The sequence below is a fragment of the Chamaea fasciata genome, unplaced genomic scaffold, assembly GCF_029207755.1.
Source record: "Chamaea fasciata isolate MVZ Bird 193981 ecotype frontalis unplaced genomic scaffold, bChaFas1.0.hap1 SCAF_2, whole genome shotgun sequence".
Lineage (NCBI taxonomy): Eukaryota > Metazoa > Chordata > Aves > Passeriformes > Sylviidae > Chamaea > Chamaea fasciata.
In genome coordinates, this window is record NW_027094087.1 from 68,681,108 (window position 1) to 68,701,355 (window position 20,248).

Here is a 20,248-nt window from a genome sequence, read left to right on the forward strand (position 1 = left end):
TGGCTTGAGATAGTAAGCTTTTGGAACTAACAGAAAGGTCATTAAAAGCCATTAAAAGACTAGATTGGATGTATCAGGGGTTATATCTTTTTCTGGATGTTCCAGTGCTGATCTCCTGGGCATGAATTTCACTAGCATCACCCAGCCAACTTGCTTACTTTGCAGAACTATCCATAAGGTTGGTGTTCACATCTCTGGTCACATTGTTTGGCTTCCTGCAGGATACCAGATGCAGTGTCTTGTTGACTTAAATGCTTGAAAAGCTGAATTTTATTGAAAAATCTTCCCTAAGGTCACTGTAGAGAGTTACTTTATCAACATATTTAGCAGAGAATTTTCATCTTTGCCCAATGTCAGCTATATCCGTTCACATTGGAAAAAAAAGTCTTAGATCTAGCACCACTCTATGAGGTTTGGTTTTTGGTTTTTTTTCATTACTTCTACACATTTTCTAGGCGAATTCAGATGGAGATGCTGGCAGCCATCTAAGTCTTGATAGGCTGTAGTGGACAGCAGCTGACACACAAGCAGTTGCTATAATTCCCCTACACCTACTTCAGGGAAACCCAAGGTAGTTCTGACTTGGTACGGATTTCTGTTTCTCAAAAATGCCTTAAGAACACAGAGACTTTCTGTGGCCTCAGAGGAGTGGTTCATATAGCCCAGGGTGTATTTTATGATGGTGACAAGAGAGATGCTCCTTAGAGATAATGTGCAGACATGCCCACTGTCTGCAGTCCATTCCCTTTCTTATCCCTCTCACGTGTACCACTGTTGTACTGTGAAATACGGTTGTACTGTTGTAGTGTGGGATAGTAGACAGTACACCCAAGCCCCCCTTTCATTTTACTTTCTGTTTAAGGATTTATGGTGCATAAAGCAAACGGTGCACAGATACACTCAAAGTGCATATCTTAACTTTGAACACCAAATGTACAAAAGTGAAGGAGGTTAAGGCTGCCCAGAAGCAGGTTGCAGATGGGCTGTGGAAGCTGGTTATCATTATGGGTGTTGATGAGACTGTGTCTAATTGTGAAGGCTGTTTGTCCCTGAAGACTGTCTGACACATGTTCTCAACCAGCTCCTGGTTATGGATGCATCTCAGCCTGGCTGCCACTTGTCAAAAGTCTCTTATGAGATACTTAAATTAACCTATCATCAGGCTCTTCCCTTACTGGATGTTCTGCTCTTTCTAGTGTTTATCCAGCAAGGAAATACGAAATGTTAGCTTATTACAGCCCTTACAAATGTATAACTCCTGAAAAATCTGTTGTTATAGTTCCTGTAAATTGGGGAAAATTGAATCCAGGTTTTAACCACGGCCAAGATTCTATTCTGTGCAGGGCAAACAAGAATCTGAAAGCAAAGATGGCTCTTTCACAATCACACTGAAAAGCAAGATCAAAAAAAAAGTAATTACCAAAAATATTTACAGTCCTGTGGTGAGACTGCTTGCTTACCAAAAGGATGTTTACTTGTCACATCATTTAGAATGCACAGTGACATAGGCTCCGACTATTTCTTTCTCTCTGCAGCCAGGAGGGGGATCTCCTGAAATGTTTTGCCTGTACTTCCTGCTTCTAGACCAAAAATCAAACAGATCCTGCTTGGGAAATGAAGTGGTGAGTACCTGTAAAAACTCCTTGCAGCTGGTCGGGAGAAGAAGAAATATTTGGATTTATAAAAGCAAGGTCACTTGCATTTTAAGACACAGATGTGAAATGCAAGGTCATTAGGAACATCTTTTTGAAGATGTTAACCAGACGCTCAGTTCTTATCTTTTCTAGAGAAAATTGGTTGGACAATGGCACTTAGTTGCTCATGTTTTTTAAACAAACATTTTCTACTTATCATATGTTAAAATCACAGTGCTAAGAGCATGACTGTACTTTTTGACATGTATTAGTAGAGATGGTAAACATTTTCTTGGTAGCATGAATGACCAAACCACATGCACTGAAATTCCAGCAGCTGTAACCACATGAACATTTTACCTTGTGCTAATGATCATGTGTGAGCAAGCAGTCGGTAAAAAACATACACTTTTCCTTAAGAGTGTGGACACAGAGACAACAGCTTTCTTTACCTAAGATAAATGAATTGAGTTGGCAGAACTAAGTCATGGACTACTTCTTTCTTTTGGCCTCTTAAGAAAGGGAAGAAAATGAGAACTTCTGAGGCATCACAAATATGAGGGAGGAACTAATTTCCCTCCATCAAAGAAGTCCACAAATTATTTTGAAATCTTTTTAAAGCTGTGGAAAAATAGTGACAATCTAGGCAGGGAAGGTCAGTAGCTTCTCTGACTGAAACAGCAAAAGCTTGGTGGTGAACAGCAACCAAAGCCCATCAATTACCTAAAAGCCCTATATTCTGTGGAAACTAGGCTCTCAGTCAAGTCTCAGGAGCTATTTCTTGTCCTTTAAATGAACTGAACTTTGGGTACAAGCTACAGATTTTCCTGGTTTTTAAACTGTATTATATTCATGTTTTCCATTTTATCTTCTTGCTTATAACTGCACTCTAGATTAGGCTTGTTTGCAAAATTATAAATGAAGTATAAGGGAACCAGGATATTGATTGTCATTGCTTCATCTAATCTCTAACGCAATTCAAATGTTTTGCATAAAAAAATATGAAGTTTGTGTATTGGCCAATGGCTTTGCTTAGGTCTCAGATTCTCATTCTTCTGCAATGTGGTCCATGGTGGGTGAAGTAGTCCATCCATTATTACACTGAATAATAGCTTTCATAACTCGACATATAACTACTTCATGGGCTTCATGTGCTCAAGAGCTGTAGGTAGCTTTCTAGCACAATTAACCCATTGACTCTTATCAAGCAGAGCTGATATTACTGGAAATTACAGATAATTTCTGATTCTGAATCTTGCAGAAATGGCAGAATTATCTCCAAATAGCCCAGCTCAACAAACAAATAAAGACCACATCACGCCAAAAAGAAAGTTTCAATATCAGCAGGGCAGTCACAGTGGTTGTGCATTTGTAAAGTTACAGTCCCCAGAGACACTGCCTCTCACAGATCACAGCTGTGTGAGCCTGCCCACTAACCTCCTTCCAAGGGCCCACGTTTTTTTCTGTCTCCTTATTTTTCATTTTGCATTTGTCAACATCCCACTATCCCCATCTAGAAGGTAGAGGAGCTCCCTTTTGTTTGATGTGAGCTAAACGCCCGGGGGCACTGAAGGGGTTAAGTGGAGGAAATTCTTGTCAATTTCAATAGAGAATAAGGCATTTTAAAGGATTTTCTGTAAGAAGAACCCAGTATGTCTGACATCAGAGCCACAGCACATCACAGTGAAGGAGTAAAATTTCTACTTAAAGGGTTTTTTATACTTTCAGAGTGGAAAATATTCATATTGTGGTTTCACACTAAAAATAAATTCTTCCATTCACAGCCAGCAACAGGTAGCTGAGGTTAGATCAAACCACTAGCTTACTAATGACTATGAATTGCAGTATCTTTAGAAATGACCAGAATTCAAGGCAGCCTCTAAAATAACCCAGATGAATCATTCTTAAAAAATATTATTTACTCTATAATAGACCCAGCATAAATTTTCATCACACAAAGCATGCTTTAAGTATGTTTTAAAAACTTAAAACACTGTTGCATGTAAATTGAAATTATCAGTTTTCTACGTTTTGCAGGAGTTCTGCTTTTTTTCCAACAAGTTTGGGAGCACTGAAGTTATCCCAGGATCCTAAAGTTAAGTGACTGAATTGAAAGCATTCCTTTTGTGAAAGCATCTTGAATGTAATAAAAGAATAGCTCTTAAAATATTACAAATAAGGAATCTGAACTGTCTTGAGTTATAACAAAAACTATTGTTCAACAGTGATGCAGAAAGAAACAAAAGCTGATAAAATCTTAAGATTATTATTCTACTGTGAAACATGGGGGGTTTTTGGTAGTAAGTTATTGGCCAAACATTCTGCTTTTGGAAATCAGCAGGACATCGCTGTCATTAGTGGTGCCAGGTTGATTTACCCAATTTGTGAATCTGGGCCCCAGTAAAAATACTAAAAACCAAAACCTAAAAATCACAAATTTCCCCACAATGACAGCAACCACTGTTCTGCAATGCTGTGATATAGTTTTAGACAGAGTTATAGGCTCATATTTCATACCCAATGTTTTCTCATTAAGGCAAATGCATGATCTATGACCATAGGGCTGGCAGACCCTTAGAGGCCAGAAGAAGACAAGGACTGTTAGGAAAGAAAGACTAAAACAAACAGTGGATAAAAATCACTACCACCATGACAACATACCCAGCCTGACAAGGAAGTAAATACCAAAACAGCACAAAACTTTAATTTCAACTTTTTTTTTTGTCTCTGGCATTTCCTTGTCCCAGTAAACCTTATTGTTCATCTCTGAAAGTGTTACCAAGGATGGCAGGTTGCTTTGGTTTTTTTTTTTTTGGGTGTTTTTTTTTTTTTTTTTTTTTTTTTTTTTTTTTTTTTTTTCCATTGCCATGCATGCTGTATCCTATATCCTATATCCACATATTCACCAGGGAAAAAAGAGAATTTAAAAAAAGACCAAACAAAAAAACATTGAAGAAAACAGTACCTTTCATGCCCTCAACATTAGATGTCTAAATCACATGTGGACAATTGCAGGCTTAAGTCCCTAAATTTAGAAATTTAAAAATGAATGTTCTTTGTATATACTTAGTGTCTGTACTACTGTGGGACTGAATGTCTCAGTAAAGTCCCACCAACAGTAAACCCACCAGTCATTATTTCATGGCCACTGCTTCTCATGGTTGATTTCTATACCACATCACATCTGTGCACTCATCCTTCTCTTTATCACTCAATCCTGTGATGATTTCTCCTCCCAAACTAGTAGTTCTGCATATCTATGCATCTGCACAAGAGCTGCCTATGAGCTGCTTCGGGAATTGACAAAGGCTTTCAAAGTTGCTATATATATATGATTAGCAATAAGAAAACTCGTATTTTCATCACTCATTTGTCACTGAGAGTACAAAGTGGAAAAAAGCTGTCCTGTTTACTGGACCACCATGCCACGCCTGGGAGATTCAATATACAGAGTACAAGGTAGGTGCACTCCACTCTGCAGATGCTCTCTCTCAGGGGTGGGAGAAAGAAGCACCTTTCACAGTATCGTTTAAAAACCATGGGAAAATGTTTTAGCAAAAGCCGATACTCTGAAAGAGGAATATTGGTAACAGTGAGATATGGTAATTCCATTCCTCATTCCCCCAAGAAAGATGTAATTGTGATGTGCATATATCTATTTAGCTATCTCTCTACATATCTGTATCTACAGTTGATATAATGTACAATGTAGAAATGCAACTGTAACAATATTTTGCCCATCTTAATGGACATCTCAGATGAAAGCAATGCTCGTAAACACAGGCACTTCTGTCTGACAGCAGCTCACTGTACTTTAAGCATGTTTTCACTCATGTAACTTCAGGTAGCGCTTAGAGCTGATTTAGTAACAGTCACAAAACACTGTGCAGATACTATTAGTATGAATGAGCCTATTCCAATTAACCAGACTGTCAGCTAAACCAAATGAATACTCTCCCTAGAGTTTTTTGCAAGAGCTGAGCTAAACTAAATTCAAACTGTTGCAGCTTCAGTATACAAGAATGGTTTCATAACAGTAAGCTGAAATAAAGGGAGAAAGTCTACACACAAGCTTTTATCAGCACAAGTCTGTCAGCAAAAAGTCTAACAGGAATCTACAGCACCCTTAGTGGAATTCCCCCCCAAACAGAATCTCTCAGCAAAATATAAAAGATTGATGCCTAAAGGAAGAAACTACATATATCCTACAGCAGTGGTAGGAATAAATTATCGTAGTAGCAGAGTAAGTTAAATAGGATCAGAATGAAGGTTAAAAATCCTAAACTGAGATAGCTACCCCTTGATTCAAAAGTGTGTGTCATGCAATTATAAACTTTTTTTATTCCCCTAGGCAGCTGGGATTTTCCCAGGATACCCATTCAACTGTATGTTCAATCAGTACATATTCAGGAATTCACCTCTTGTCTATACAAAGTTTCAAGGAGGTCAAGGAGAATTTTGTCATTGCCTCCAGTGAGGCCAGGCATTTCACCCACCAATCTTGCAGCTGAAGTGAGGTCTTTGGATAAAAACTATGTGAAATGTAAACAGCACAAATCTTGGACACATTTAATAAACCAAATAAAATATATTTCTGTCTAATATTTCACTGAGCTTAATTTGTCAGCTTAAAAAAATAGCTGATATTGATTCCTTTTTTTAAAGCAGAGATCTTAAGGGGTGAATTGTGACAGTCCTTTTCTCTCCAGTCACATCCTTCAGACTGCATGTATGCAGAGATATATTTTGCACACACTTGAAATATTTTAATAAAATCTGTCCTCTCAGAGGCTAAGCTCAAGTGCAGTACTTTACACACCAGTTTTTCTCCATGAAAGTCTGCAAAAATCACTCAGCAATTGCAAGGTTCCATAAGCCACCCACTCTATAACCTCGGGGCTAAGAGAGCACAAGGCTGAAAGCAATAAAAAGAGAACACTTTCCATATCTTGGGAAAAGATGAAGTTGTAATGATTACCATGGAAGGAAACTGTCTTTTGTGACTGCTTTCTTCAGAGATGTATGTGATTTCCAAAAGCAAGAAACACCATCTCAATGAATTTTTAACAATCAAGTGCTGTGACATACTAAATCTTCCTTTTAAGTGAAAGAAAATATAGAAAAAATGTCTGGTTTTATGATGTGTCAGTACACACTTAAGAAATGTAAATAATTAGAAAAAAAACCCCCAAAAACATTTCCCCAAGCAAAAAATTATTAGTTCAGGTTAGTTACAAAACTAATAATGTCAGTAACTACATTGGAGCAAGTGCCCCAGTCACTTCACTTCAGCTTTGCAAAATTCTACAAAGTTACCTTGCCAATTGCCTTACTCCTTTGAGATAAAAAATTAAGTAGGTTGCTTCGGTGCAATTAAGTTTCTACTTGAGGATTAGATTGTGTCATCTGAACTCATGAGAATGTCTGGTTCTGTGAGCGAATTTCCCTTGAAATGATATTTGTGGGAGGGATCTCTTTCCTCCTGGACTGCAAGTAAGTCAGTCCAAGAATGTTCCTGGGCACTATGTTCCAGCTGGCACCAAAAGGACAGTGTCCATGCTGGGCAACTCCTTTAACCTCTAAAAGAAGGAGCTGCTGGCAAGCTGACTTTTGGGAGTAACACCTGAAATGTGGTAGGGTATAGCTTGGGAGAATACTTTTTGGCTCATGCTTAACTCACACCAGGCAAAGTGTTAACGCTTCACTAGCGTGGGCAATTGCAATCCATTGTCCAGGAACATTTCCACCTACTGTCTGATTATGAGTAGAGGTGGCCAGAAATGCTGTTGCACGCTTTCAGACTTTGTACTGCAATTGTGTATGTGCAGTAGAGAACAGGTCAGGCACAGCCCTGATGGAAAGTTCACCTTTTATGCCATAACCCATGCCTGTGGGAATACACAAGACAGGTATCAATCACCAATGCATGCCTTCCCCCAGCCATACATATTTCAGAACAACTCACAGTCTTTTCCTTCTACTTGGGATGAAGGGATGTGAGGAGAGCCTTCTTCCCCAAGAACAGTATTGAGGTAGTGGGCAGTGAAGATAAACTTCACATGTGTCTACTTGTTTTTGTTGTTTTGGGTTTTTTTTTTTAATGGTATTATGGGATCCTCCTGCACTACTTTTAAAGAATGAACACAATGTTTCTCCAAAAAAGAAAAGACACTGAGGCCTAAAAACATATACATGATAAACAACTGCATAATCTCCATCTGCAGAGCAGCAGAAGTAGAAGAGAGTAAACCTACTGGTGAAAGATATAATGCATTCAATGAGTTCTGCAAGAAGGCATTGATGCTCCTGCTTTGCCTTACTATTTAATGCAGCTTGTACTTAGGTTAAGTTCACAAAATGAATTCTTGTTCCCTTAACTGCTCTACTTACATATTTCATACTGCCATATACTTCAGGGGAGAGACTCTGAGGGGGATGGGGAGAGAGGGGAGGGAATCACAAAACAGCATTCCATCAAATTAGCACTGTCTATGATAATTAAACAAAATTCATAAATAAAATGAACTAAAGGAAATAAAATTATTTCACAATGTCCTCCTCTTTGCAATGCTTTCTGAAAGAGAAATGAGAGGGAAGAAAAACTGTTCACTTCATGCATTTGACAGTTTGTGATACATCAACTTTTATATGTGTCTTACAAGAAACAACAACACTTTAAGTAAATCAGTAATTAATAAAACTGCACTACAGAGAAAGCTGACAAAGGTCTGAGTTGATATTGAGACCTAAAGTGGAATGGTGTCTAATTATAGTAACATAGTTTTAGCATAACTAATTAGTGCAATTTTCTTACAGTGCAAATGATTTTGAAAAATGGCTTGCTACAGCCCTGACGACTGTACTCATTTCTGAAGATGACAGTGGCAAGTTTTGTCATTTAAAGATTTTCCATCTTGGTGTGGTTTTTTGAGGCACATTATAAGAGCATAAATACATTCTTTCATGAGTAAACATAGCAACGACAACACGATTTATGACTCATTCAAATACACCACTTCTGGATCAAAATAACGTGACTGTAAAAAAGAAAAGGTAAAAAACTCCCTTTGTTCAAGGGGCTTTCTATGTCTGTAAGTTGGTGATTCCTCCTAATACACCCTTGCGTACCAGCTCAGACTCTCCAAGTGAAACCTGTGCCTCCAACTCCTAAATGGCATCAAATGCATCTCTTGTAACATATCTCAGGTGCACCAAGTAACTATACAGCAGTCTTTCAGGAAAGCAGAGCTCCTCTGATTATAAAGTTCCTTACCTTATAGAAACAGATTATCTCCTTTGGCAAGACCATTTTAAAATGTTACTTAAACCCCAAAGTTTTAAAATATCTATAAATATTCCTTCATAATAGAAGACTACATTGTCAAAGCTCCTGATTATTGGCAACTTCTACTGAAATGGGAACCAATCCATTTTAGTTTAGCAATTTGAACATTTTAGCCCTAAGCTTCTGGAACTAGCATTAAGTGAGAGAAAAAAAAAAAAGTTTCTTGCGCCACACATAAAGAGAAACTTCAGATATGCAGCACAGCCTCTGCTGCCTTCTCCCAAGGCTGAAAACACTTAACTCCCACCCTGTTTCAAACAAAATCATTGCTACTCATGTCCAAAGGTAATTACATTGACTGTCTACTGAATAATCCCTGTGGCAGAGGAACAGCAGCAGTTCCTGCTTTTATGGTAGTAACACCTCTGCCTCTTTCATCTGAAACACAATGCCAGTGGGTTAAAACAAAGACACACAGAGCCTTCTTGAGTAATAAAATTCAAACCAAAACAATGAAAATATGATTTTTCTGGAATAGTAGATTCAATGTCACATGAATGGATAAAACCCTTTATATTTCTGAAAATGCAGGATATGTAAGGCAAGGTAATCAGTTTTTTGACCTTGTCACTTTCAGGCACAGAATACTAATGAGAAAAGCGTGTTTCATCCTCCTCTTTTGTCCTATAACTGGCAATAAACCTTTATGTATTACAGCTAGGAAAGATCAAGGAAAGGGATAAGGACCAGAAAGAATAAATATGAAGAGAAGTAACACATAGGAGTCTCCACAGATTGAAACATGAAATATTTTTGAAGTCAGAAGTACTATACATATCTGCACTTTATATGCACGTGTTTTTTGAGTCAAACTGTCCTGACTTCAAGGAGACATTATTTTTTATTTAGAAGATTCCAGTTTAAGATCAGATTGCATAAAGAGGAAAACACCCAAGTGTTTTCATTGCTAAGGATTTAGTGTGCTTTGTGACCTGTAGTCCCACATCTGGTGTGCTGTGTACCTGCAATCCCAATCTGTACCTGATTTATTTAAGATGCTCCACCATGACAAATGCTGACATTTTCAGTAAGACATCTATTCAATACTATTCTTACAGACACTACTCAACTGAGCGTGCTCTCATATTCAGCCAATTTCTTTCTGGGACTCTGCTTCAGTGACTGATTGAGAAATTAAGTCTCAGCAGATAAAATCATTATTACTTGCTGTACCTGCACCCATCTAGGAACATCTGAGACAAGACAGACTGTTCAAATCCATCCTTCCCAACTGTTATGTCCTAAAAAATATTTAAATGTTCCAACGTGGAACAGAAATGCATTCTTGCATTCTGCTCTCTTCCTGCCACCTGACAAAAAGACCTAAGATTTCACTCATTACAAAAACTAATTATGTTGTTTTTTACCAAAAGTGAAAAGGGTAATACAGGGTAAAACTGTATATTTAAATGCTGGGAGTTTAGTAAGAATGTGCAAAAAATCTATTGTGTTAATCATCACGACCACTTAACTACTGCACTTTTGCACTTGGAGAATTTTTGGCTTTTGAAGACTGATTTGGTAAATCCGTTGATTGTGAGCACTCACCTGAATATGAGATCAAATCCTTTAGGAACACATTTAATTTACATCCAAATCACTATTTATTCTCCACTTGAATCCAAGTCTCTTTTCCTTTTTCTTTTTTTTTTTTTTTAATGCTATGATCCCTATCTCAAAAAAGAAATTATAATGAAGTTTCAAAACATTAAAGAGCAAAGTAAGAAAAAATATCTTGAGGATACTAATAGATGAATTTCTAAATTTCTCTAAAATTGATGTACTTACTTGTAGCTTACATCATACAGAAAAAATAATTTGAAAAAAATTCCATTTGTTTCCATTGTTACTAGGGTCAACTGTCAGTCCAATCCTGCAAGTCTCTATACCTTAAACAAACCTTATGGAATCTATAGGTTAACAGATCAAAACTCTGGAGCAACAACACAACAAATGGAGCAATAGTAAGAGTTTTGGTCTCTCTCATGACTTCCTAGCAGTCCAAATCAAAGTCCTGTATGATGTATATCGAGCATGACTTTCATGGTTATCCTCAAAACCTGTGTATGGAAAATTTTCCTTACTTGGACCTCCACTTTCCTATCTCAAAGGATAAAGTAGGCATGCTTTAATAACATTATCTCAATCCACTTGAAAAGCCTTCTTAATTCTTATTAAAACAATCTAATCTGCTTGAGGCAAGATTTTGGTTTTATTTAGAATACTAAATCTTATCTAATTAAGTGCAATATTAGGATGTTAACTACTATACACAAGACAGCTTTTAAGAGTCTAGTGGGCACAAACATCAAACCATACTAACTGAAGCCTAGATCCCAGTGCCACAGTTAGCTTAACAGGCCACGCTTCCCTACAGCCCTTTTCCCAAGAGTTACACATCCTACCCAATTTCTGGTAATGGGCTTACCTGGGGTGGGGGATCCACTATTTTATCCTGACTAAGAATCCAGTGAAAGGTGACACTCATTGCTCAGTGTTTAAACCTTCAAATTTCACTGTCAACAAGAAGATGGTTTTCCTTTTCCTTTAGAACCTAACTAGACAGACAGAGAACTTACTATACTGCAAAAACGCATCCACAATTTTAGTATTGGACTTTATCTTGTAGGACTTTTGAGTTGCACCCTCTTTGACTGCTGTGCTGCTCAGCCATCTGAGCTTCATTTCCAGTTTCACCTTCAGCTTTCTGCAGAGTTATCTTCAATTGAAACATAAATCACTGAAAAGACAGGGCTTGCCTTCAATTTTGTCAAGTTCATCAATCCAGTGAAAACACTGGATTTACTGTCTACTGAAATCGGTAGGATTTGGGGTTTTCAACACAGAGCCTAAAGGTCAAAGATTCCCCTAATGTTTGTTTTCATCAGCAAGACTAGCCTAGGACAGTTTAAGCCTAAGCATCTAACCTAGTCCAAGAACTGCATTCAATGAATGGAAACACATGATGCTTATCAACCCCTTCAAGAACAAAACTGCTAAAAATCCCCATAATGAAATAATAAAAATCTCTGTTTATCAGCAGCCAAGCACAATCTCACATACACATCCACTACTCAGTTACAGTATACTGATGGACAAATAAATATGGACAAATTGCACATATAACATAAACTACCTTCTTTCTGGAAAATTCCACTCAGAAAGCTAAATATATACTGTTCATCTTTGTATACCAAAGTATCCAGCCAGCTGGTGCAGAGAGGAAAGAAAATCAGCTTATATTTTTCACCAGAGAGGTAAGGGAAAAAAAAAAAAAAAAAAAAAAAGGAAAGAGAAAGAGAACAAGCGCTTTTTAATTTCACTTGATGATTGATAACCAATATGCACAAACACACAGTGTAAGATTCTTGAATACTACAGACCTATGTAAAATCATGCAAATACCAGATCTGAGCTGAAAATTAAGGGGCAAAAAGACAGAACATTTACTTGATGCTTTGGTTTTCAACTTTTAGTGACTTCTTAATTTATAAGGAATAACTTGTTTTTCTTGGAGGGGGTTCAGAAAAGGCTGGGAGACTTTTTTAAGCATCAGCTTAAAAATACTTACAACTATTCTTACATGCCAGCTTAAGAAATGTATAAATAAAATTGAACATTAAGACCTCTAAACTTGGAGACACATGCTCAGAACAGGAAATGATAGTTTGTTAATAAAGAAAGGTAAATCATTCTCTAGGCTTCCGGTGGGAAACTTGGCAGGGAAAGGATTTTGACCTCAGTGGAAGGTAACTGCCACAAATGACAGATCAAGCAACTTTCTTCTTACAAGTGAGGCAAATGTTTGTCATAAGGCTGGACTCCATTCAGATCTATCACTCCCTGTGGCATATTCTTCTAACTTTAACAAATAGTCCTGGAAGCTTTCTGCATTGACCATATTAATTACATTTTCTTTTCTTCCTCCCTCTAACTGAGTTAAGCCATGAAAGCCTAACATTTTTTGTGAATGATTACTTATTTCCTATTTGAAGCACAAAAGCTCATCACTTATAGAATAGGCCAAGCTTTCAGTGCCTATTAGTCCTAGTCTGGAATGAATTAATGCATTTCCTGTGTGCATTTTCCTTTTCTGTTGTAGGAACGGTATATGCGTAATTTCTGCAAAGGAAGGGAGCAAAAATCCTGCATTGTTTTCAGGTGAAGACGTAAACAAAACGTAAGAACATAAGAACAAAAGAATAACACTTAAAAAAATCTCTTTTTGGTTTCACACTAGGCTCACAGTGACTACAGCACTGTGAAGTTTGCAATTAGCAGTATAAGTTCTCCCAACTCAAAACAATAAATGGGGGGAAAAAATGACAAGTAGCCCAGTTTAATTTCAAACGTTAATATATTTTCTATTTTATAGTGAACATATGCATCGTTCACCCCTTGTTTGCAGCAACTATGACATCCTCATAAAAAGGGGTGATATTTGTAAGATGCCTCTTAAAATAAATATTTTTTTATAAAATAATAAAACTTCAAATAAATATTCTTTACACTAAACAATATGTTGAAAAAATTAGAAAATAAAGGCTGAATTTTACTGTAACTGTACAATATACATGAAGTCCAAAGGGAAATCAGAGTCTTGTAATAGAAGGTTTCCGTAAGACAAAATACAATCTAAAAACATACTGATTGATTCACATTCTTCCGAATGTACAACATATTAGTATAATATTTTGTGACTGTGCCATGTCTTATGACAGCACTTACTTTTTCACAGTTGAAAATATTATTGTATATACAAAAATATAGCACATTATCTCTGGCAGAAAACAATGAAAAAAAAAAGGAGTCATTTGCTAATTTACAAATTTTGCAAGAACTATTCACAAACAATAGAGTTGCCTAGGAGTGTCTGTGTTGCTTTAGCTTATGCAATATGTGGGTCACAATGTACTGCATCCCTTTTTTTCCCCCTGTATGCCACTAGCTGGATTCTAACAAGCGTATCAGTTAAGATGGCACACACACAGAAAAGCATTTCACTGCAAACAGCAAAGTACATCCCCAACTCTTCTACTACAGTGCCAAGACCATAGCTGCTTAGTTGGTTGCACATGTACGTTAAAATAATAATCCTTGTTACTTTAGTATTTCTGGCTAGTGATGCTGCTACGTTGGCTTTTCAAAGTTCCTGGGGGTTACACTGGGAACTTTGCAGCAAACGGTGTTGGAGTGTTTACAGCGGCACCCAGGCCGATTTACCCGGTCGTAACAGCCCTGGCACAACTTAAGGCAACCCTTGGCTGGTAGGTAACACCACAAGCAAGGCAGAAAGAGGGACACTACACCCATGGCGGACCACCTAGTGCAGCAATGTGACTGACTGCAGGAGCAGGGGTTGTCAGCACAGTTGTCCTCATCATCATTAGAGCAGTGATAGAAGAGGCCTTTCACACAGCAAACGCATGTCCCGTAATCAACCACGTTCTGGGCTGAGCAAAGACACTGCTTGTCACAGATCCAGCATGAGGGGAGGGTCCTTGGATAAGTGCATTCCTTACACTTACACTTTCCACAGTCCTCACACCTGTAGCTGTGTGCTCCCAAGTCTTCTTTGCTCAGTGGCTTCAGCTCACTTGACTTGAGCTCAGACTTGGGCTGCATTCGGACTATCCCGTCAGCAACTGGCCCCGAAGATGATCCCAGAAGTCTTTGTTCTGATGAATTACTGCTCGTACTTGTCCTCGTACTGCTCCGTGAGCCTGTGCTGACTATGCTGATGGATCGGGACAGAGGCGCTCGAGGAGACACATGCGTTTGTGTGTGCTGGATCCGGCTAAAATGGCGATGCTCAGGCAAGCCATGGGGCCTTTCATTTTTGGGCTGGGCTGTTACCCGAGGTGAAGACTTGACCCCTGGCCGTGGAGCCACCATAGGTCCCTCCGTGTATTCATTCGTGTTTCGGATGGCTCTGATCTGGTCCAATGACAGGACGTGAACCTGCTGCATCAGGACATCCCGCAGGTCGGGCTCCCCGTGCGGTCTCCCACTGTCACGCCGAGCCTGTAGCAAAGGCTGTGACCCACTGCCGTGCTGAGTCTCCATCAGGGCCCGGAAGCTTGCTCACCCCGCCAGGCTTAGAACACATCTGAAATCCTGGAGCAACAAAGAAAGGATTCACTATTGCAACACATCTCATGCTCTCTCCAGCAGCCTTTCAAGCCTGCAGGACCCCACAGTACCACAGACAATCAAGTAATGCATCAGCCATTAAAAAAAGCAGTCACATCTGGGACAAGCACAGGCACCGGTCAGCTGAGTGCTCTTCCTGTTCTGCCCTCTGCTGTGGAGAGTTTAAAGAGGATTCTTCCCTAGGACCATGCAGCTTAACCTGTGGCTCTGGAAAGTCTAGGCATTGGACTCCTGCTAACTGAGGCTTCCCAGGCCATCTTCTGGTTAGACCACGGCCTTTAAAGTGATTATATTTCAGCCACTTGAAGTGACGCTTCTTTTCACATCAGGCTACTGAAAACCTTATACTAAAAAAAACCCAAACAAACTATCCTGCAAGTATTTAGCAAGTGTAATGTGACCTGCTGATGACAGACATATAATTCTCCAATTTTGTTTAAAACTGGATAATATTTTGGTAGGCTAGTTTCTTTACACATTAAACTCTACATGATGTAAATAGGAAATTTTAGTTTAATACCAATGGTCTCAAGAAAAACACTAAATAGCAATAAAATGTTTGAGGTTAGACATTAAATGAGTTAGTGCTACCAAAAACTTCAACAGCACGAGTAAAAATATCTCTCTCCAGTATTTTAGTGTGTGTCATACTGGTGCACACCACTGTGATTGTCATTTTAAGGCTCAATACTACAAAAGCAATGCTACCACAGTTGTTTGAGGATTCTTTGCTTTTTTTTTAAATGCATAAAAAATTCCATAGACTACATTTCAAATTGTAAATATTATCGAGAGTGGCTTGTGGGATAGAGGCATGCATACAATAATCAAATAATGCCAGCATCCAAGAAGTCTACTTGATTGTGAATATTACTTGAAAGGACTGTTAACTCCAAAGTAGAAATGCAGACTTTAGAATTTAAATGAAAACCCAGTAAAAGACATGGAAGATGAGAACTTGTAAATAACTTCCACACTCAAATATGCACAAGTTTCAAGTACTGCCCTCTAAATCAGTTAATATTTGTTTTGCCTTTATCACATCTTGAAGTGGCTCCAAAATCCAATTACCTATACAAAAATCCAGGACAATATTTTACAATTAAAACCCAAGCAGGAACCAAACTTCTTACAGGGACCACACAATGTCTCCAATTATACCTAGAAGGAGCACCATAGTGTTACTCTGTACACATCAGTTACCAACAATAATACTGTACTGCAGTATAATAAAATATAGCCAAACAGTTTAACAAAGAGTATCTCAAGACACTGTCTTTATTCTAACATCAATGCAAAACATTTAACCTTTTAACTCCTGGCTCCTCTCCTTCAAGCATTTTTTGTTTAAAAAAATTAAAAAAAAATATAGACAAATCCCTAACTTTTAAGAGTGACCACTTATTTTAAATATTGCTAAATCCTGGTTTTAGACACAGGATATATGTTACGGTGTTCATTTCTCTCCCCTGCTTACCCCCCCTCGCAAAAAAAAGTCTCACAAACTTGGCTTGACTTATGCTGCTTTTTTTTTTTTTTTTTTTTTTTTTTTTTTTTTTTTTCAAATTAAAACCTCGGCCATACCAAAAGTTTCACCCAACAGCCTAAGTAGACGTTCACCTCCTCTGAAACTGTCTGGAGATAAAAAATAATAGAAAATTAAATGCTTTCCCCATTCTTGAGAGTAATTTCCAACCCCATCTCTTCTCCCCGACCAGGTTTCCACCAGTCCCAGTCAGCCTAGAGCGTACGCCGATCAACCCCTGCCACTCCAGAAATGACAACCCACTGCAAAAGTAAAGCTGACCCTGACCTGAAGGCGCTTCAGACGACCCCGGGATCGGTGGCGGAGCCCCCCTCAGACGCCAAGGTGGGAGCTGGAAAAGCTCCGGTCTGCGCTTCCCTCCCCGCCTCCAGCTCCATCTCGGGCGGGGGGCGCGCAGCAGGTGGGAGGCGACAGCCCCTCGCCCGCCGGAGAGTGCAGACAACCTGGAGATAACCAGGAGACATCCTCTGGGCTGGGAGGTGGGAGGGGGCTGCTTCAGCCGCCTTATCAGAAAGTCAAACCCATGTTTCCTTTTAACTCTTCCCCCCTGCCCTCCCCCAGGAGATGCTAAAGGAGCTTCCCCTCCCGGGAAGTGCCAGGCGCCCTGCAGACGGTTCAGACAACACCTCCGGGACAGCTGGGCAAAAGGCAGATTACCCCCTCTCGCCTTGCCCTAAGCACCCATTCAACTTCACAAAGCCTGCCGCTGGAAAAGCTCCTCTTATTTTACGCATATTCTGCAAATTGCCTGACCTTCAGCCCGCCCAGCTCCGCCCCAGCCCGGAGGGACCCAGGAGGCATTTCCAGTGGGGCATCAGGCCGAGCCGGGTGCTCTCCGTTTTTTCCCCCCTTGATAGATCCGCTAACAGGACAGGATGCAAAGAACCAGCACATTTATTTGCACACCTACATTTGACTGAAAATCCTTACCGGAATGGACATGTCTCACTCCTCTGACCTAGTACTTCTCCCCTTTGCATCCCCCAATAGCAAGAGAAGCAAATTTGCCTTTTTGTGTGTGCATGCGTGTGATAACACGATTCCCCACTTCTAAGAACCAAAGTCCACTCTCACCGAGCTCAAGTGCCAGGACTGTTAACTTTTCTTAGCTGGGCTTGGCAGAAGGGTGGGCGAGGGGGACGGGTTTCGCGCTCGGCACACTTGGGGAAGTTTAAAACGCGAGGGGCTTCTCGCATGCTGTGGAAAAAACCCCGTGTACCGCTGGCCGGGGAAGGGCGAAGCCTAAGGGAGAGAAGTCCTCTGCCCGTGAATTTCTGTTTTGTGGCTGGAGCCTGTGCAAGGCACCCCCACCCCCATTCCCACCGCACACACACCAACCACCTCCTCTTCTTTCAAAGTGCTTTGAAACCCCCATTAAGGGCCGAGTGTGTGATCAGACTATGGATTAGGGCAAAAGGGACTTTACCATCGGGGTGGGGCAAAGTGACACACAAATAGTTTGCTGAAAACACCAGCAGCTTTTTTTTGTTTTCCTTTTTTTTTTTTTTTTCCTAATGGGGAAGGGGGTTGTCACGAAGTAAGTCCACAAAAAAAAAAAAAAAAAAGTAAAAAAAAAAAAAGTTAAAAAAAAAAAAAAAAGTAAAAATTGTGGCTTTTCCTTCCCCTCCACACATGCCCTCTGCATAGAAGAACTTAGGGAAGGACTTTCCTCGTCTTACAGCTCGAATTAATTTCATCACAGAGGAAATATCTAAGTATGCACACACACACATATATTTGTACCAGACATACACTCACTTCCGAATCGCACGGATCTCCTGACGCCACTACAGACAGGCGTAAATCACGCACTGAAAGGCGGGTTGCTCCTTCTCCCCCAAGACCTGGGGACAAACAGCCCCGACGCTCGCCAGCCCCGCTGCGCCCTCCCTTCACCTCCCCCGGGGCTTGTCGGAAACCCACGCGTGCCCAGCGAGGCAGGAGCGCGCAGGACCTCCCGTGCCCGGCTCCCCGCAGCAGCGAGAACACGCCGGAGCTGTGGCTCCTTCAGCGCACCCCCCGCCCCGCTGGCAGCCCCCGCAGGCATTCCGGGGCGCCCGCGCAGCCCTCCGCCCCCCGCGCAGCCTTCCGCACCCCCGGGGCACCCCGGCGGGGCACGAACGCGGCGCAGCCCGCAAACCCCACGGAGCTCCCCCCACCCCTCCCCGGAGAGAAACCGCACCGAAATCCCACCTCCAGCTCCTCTCTGAGAAAGGAAGGAGAAGGGAAGAGGGGGGGAGAGGGAGAACCTGTACGAATGGAAAAGGGATCGGCCTCAAACATTTCTACGAGTTTTCTTGGAGCAACCAAGGCGGGGGGGGGGGGGGGGGAGGAGGTTACTGAAAAGCTTGTTTTGCAATGAAGGAAAAGGCTCTCACCGTGATCGCGGCGCTGCACCAAACCCCTCTCTCTCTTGTATTTTCTTCTTCCTGCAGTTTGCAAATAAATCCAACCCTAAAGCAAAAAAATATTTCTTTTTCCAAACTCTGCTTTAGTCCAACTTGCAAATTAGAGTAAGAATGATCACCATTAAAAAAAAAAAAAAAAAAAAGTCCAGAGCAAGTTAGGTGCCTCTCCCCAGATCGATTATAAATACGTGTGTGCGTATATATACTCTAATAATAATCAAAACACCTCTCCGGATCGGGGTGGATTTTCTTTGCTCCTCAAATGAGATCACTCAGTCTTAAACACACACACTTTCCTTTTTTTTCCTCAATGAACAGGAGGCCGAATCGCCAATACCAAGTCACTTTTTTGTTGCTGTTGCAAATTGATCAAGAGGAAAGGGAAAAGCCAAAGAAAACAAAATAAAGTGGATCTAAAATAAAATCCCAAAGCTTTCTTCCACTGAGCTCCTCCAAAAAAGCAGCTTGTGCAATGTAGCCGTTCTGCTGAGAAGCTGCTTGCTGCAGGCTCCTCTCCCCTCTCTCCCTCTTAGCTTTCTCGCTCCCTCTGCGAGCGTGTGTGTTGCAGGCAGTTCTGTGGTTTGCAATCGGGGGGCTGTTTTGGGAGCGCAGCGGATTTGTGGTGGTGGTTGTTGTTGTGTGTTTGGAGGAGGTGGAGGAGGAGGAGGAAGATTTGAGATCTGAGCTGTAGGGGCTCGGCGTTTTTCTGCTCGCTCGCTCTCTCCCTCTCTCTCTTTTTCTTTCCGGAGGAGGTAGGGTGATCTCTCTGCAAAAGCAGCAGTAAATGGCGTCATGTGGATCTGAGGAGGAACAGAGCAGTTGTTGTCCCAGAGGATATATCGCATCCGGTCCCAGCTCATTGGCTCTGCGGGGCTACATTCACTGGCGCTCCCAGCGCCCTGCCAGCACTCCGAGCTGCGGGAGGCATTCAAAGGGGCAGCGCTGCCGCCGCCGAGCCAGCCCGGCCGCCCGGGCCCCGGCCCCGGCCCCGGCCCCGGCCCCGGCCCCGGCCCCGGCCCCGGCCCCGGCCCCGGCCCCGGCCCCGGCCCGTCCGCGGCGCTCCCCGAGCTGCGCGGGGCGAGCGGCAGCCGCGCTCCCGGGGCCTCGCCTCAGCCTGTGCTCACGGGAGCCTGCTCCGTGCGCCGTCTCACGCCGCTCGGGG

General features: G+C 41.1%; 1 protein-coding gene across 1 annotated transcript; it reads right to left on the minus strand.

The window, feature by feature from the left end:
• Positions 1 to 13,198: 13,198 nt before the first annotated feature.
• SPRY2 (sprouty RTK signaling antagonist 2) lies at positions 13,199 to 19,916 on the minus strand. The gene is made up of 2 exons (XM_066176343.1): positions 19,057 to 19,916; positions 13,199 to 15,096 (listed from the first exon to the last, which is right to left on the minus strand). The coding sequence occupies exon 2, from the start codon at positions 15,043 to 15,045 to the stop codon at positions 14,110 to 14,112; it is 936 nt and encodes a 311-aa protein (XP_066032440.1). The 5' UTR covers positions 15,046 to 15,096; positions 19,057 to 19,916; the 3' UTR covers positions 13,199 to 14,109.
• Between the last annotated feature and the right edge of the window lie 332 nt (positions 19,917 to 20,248).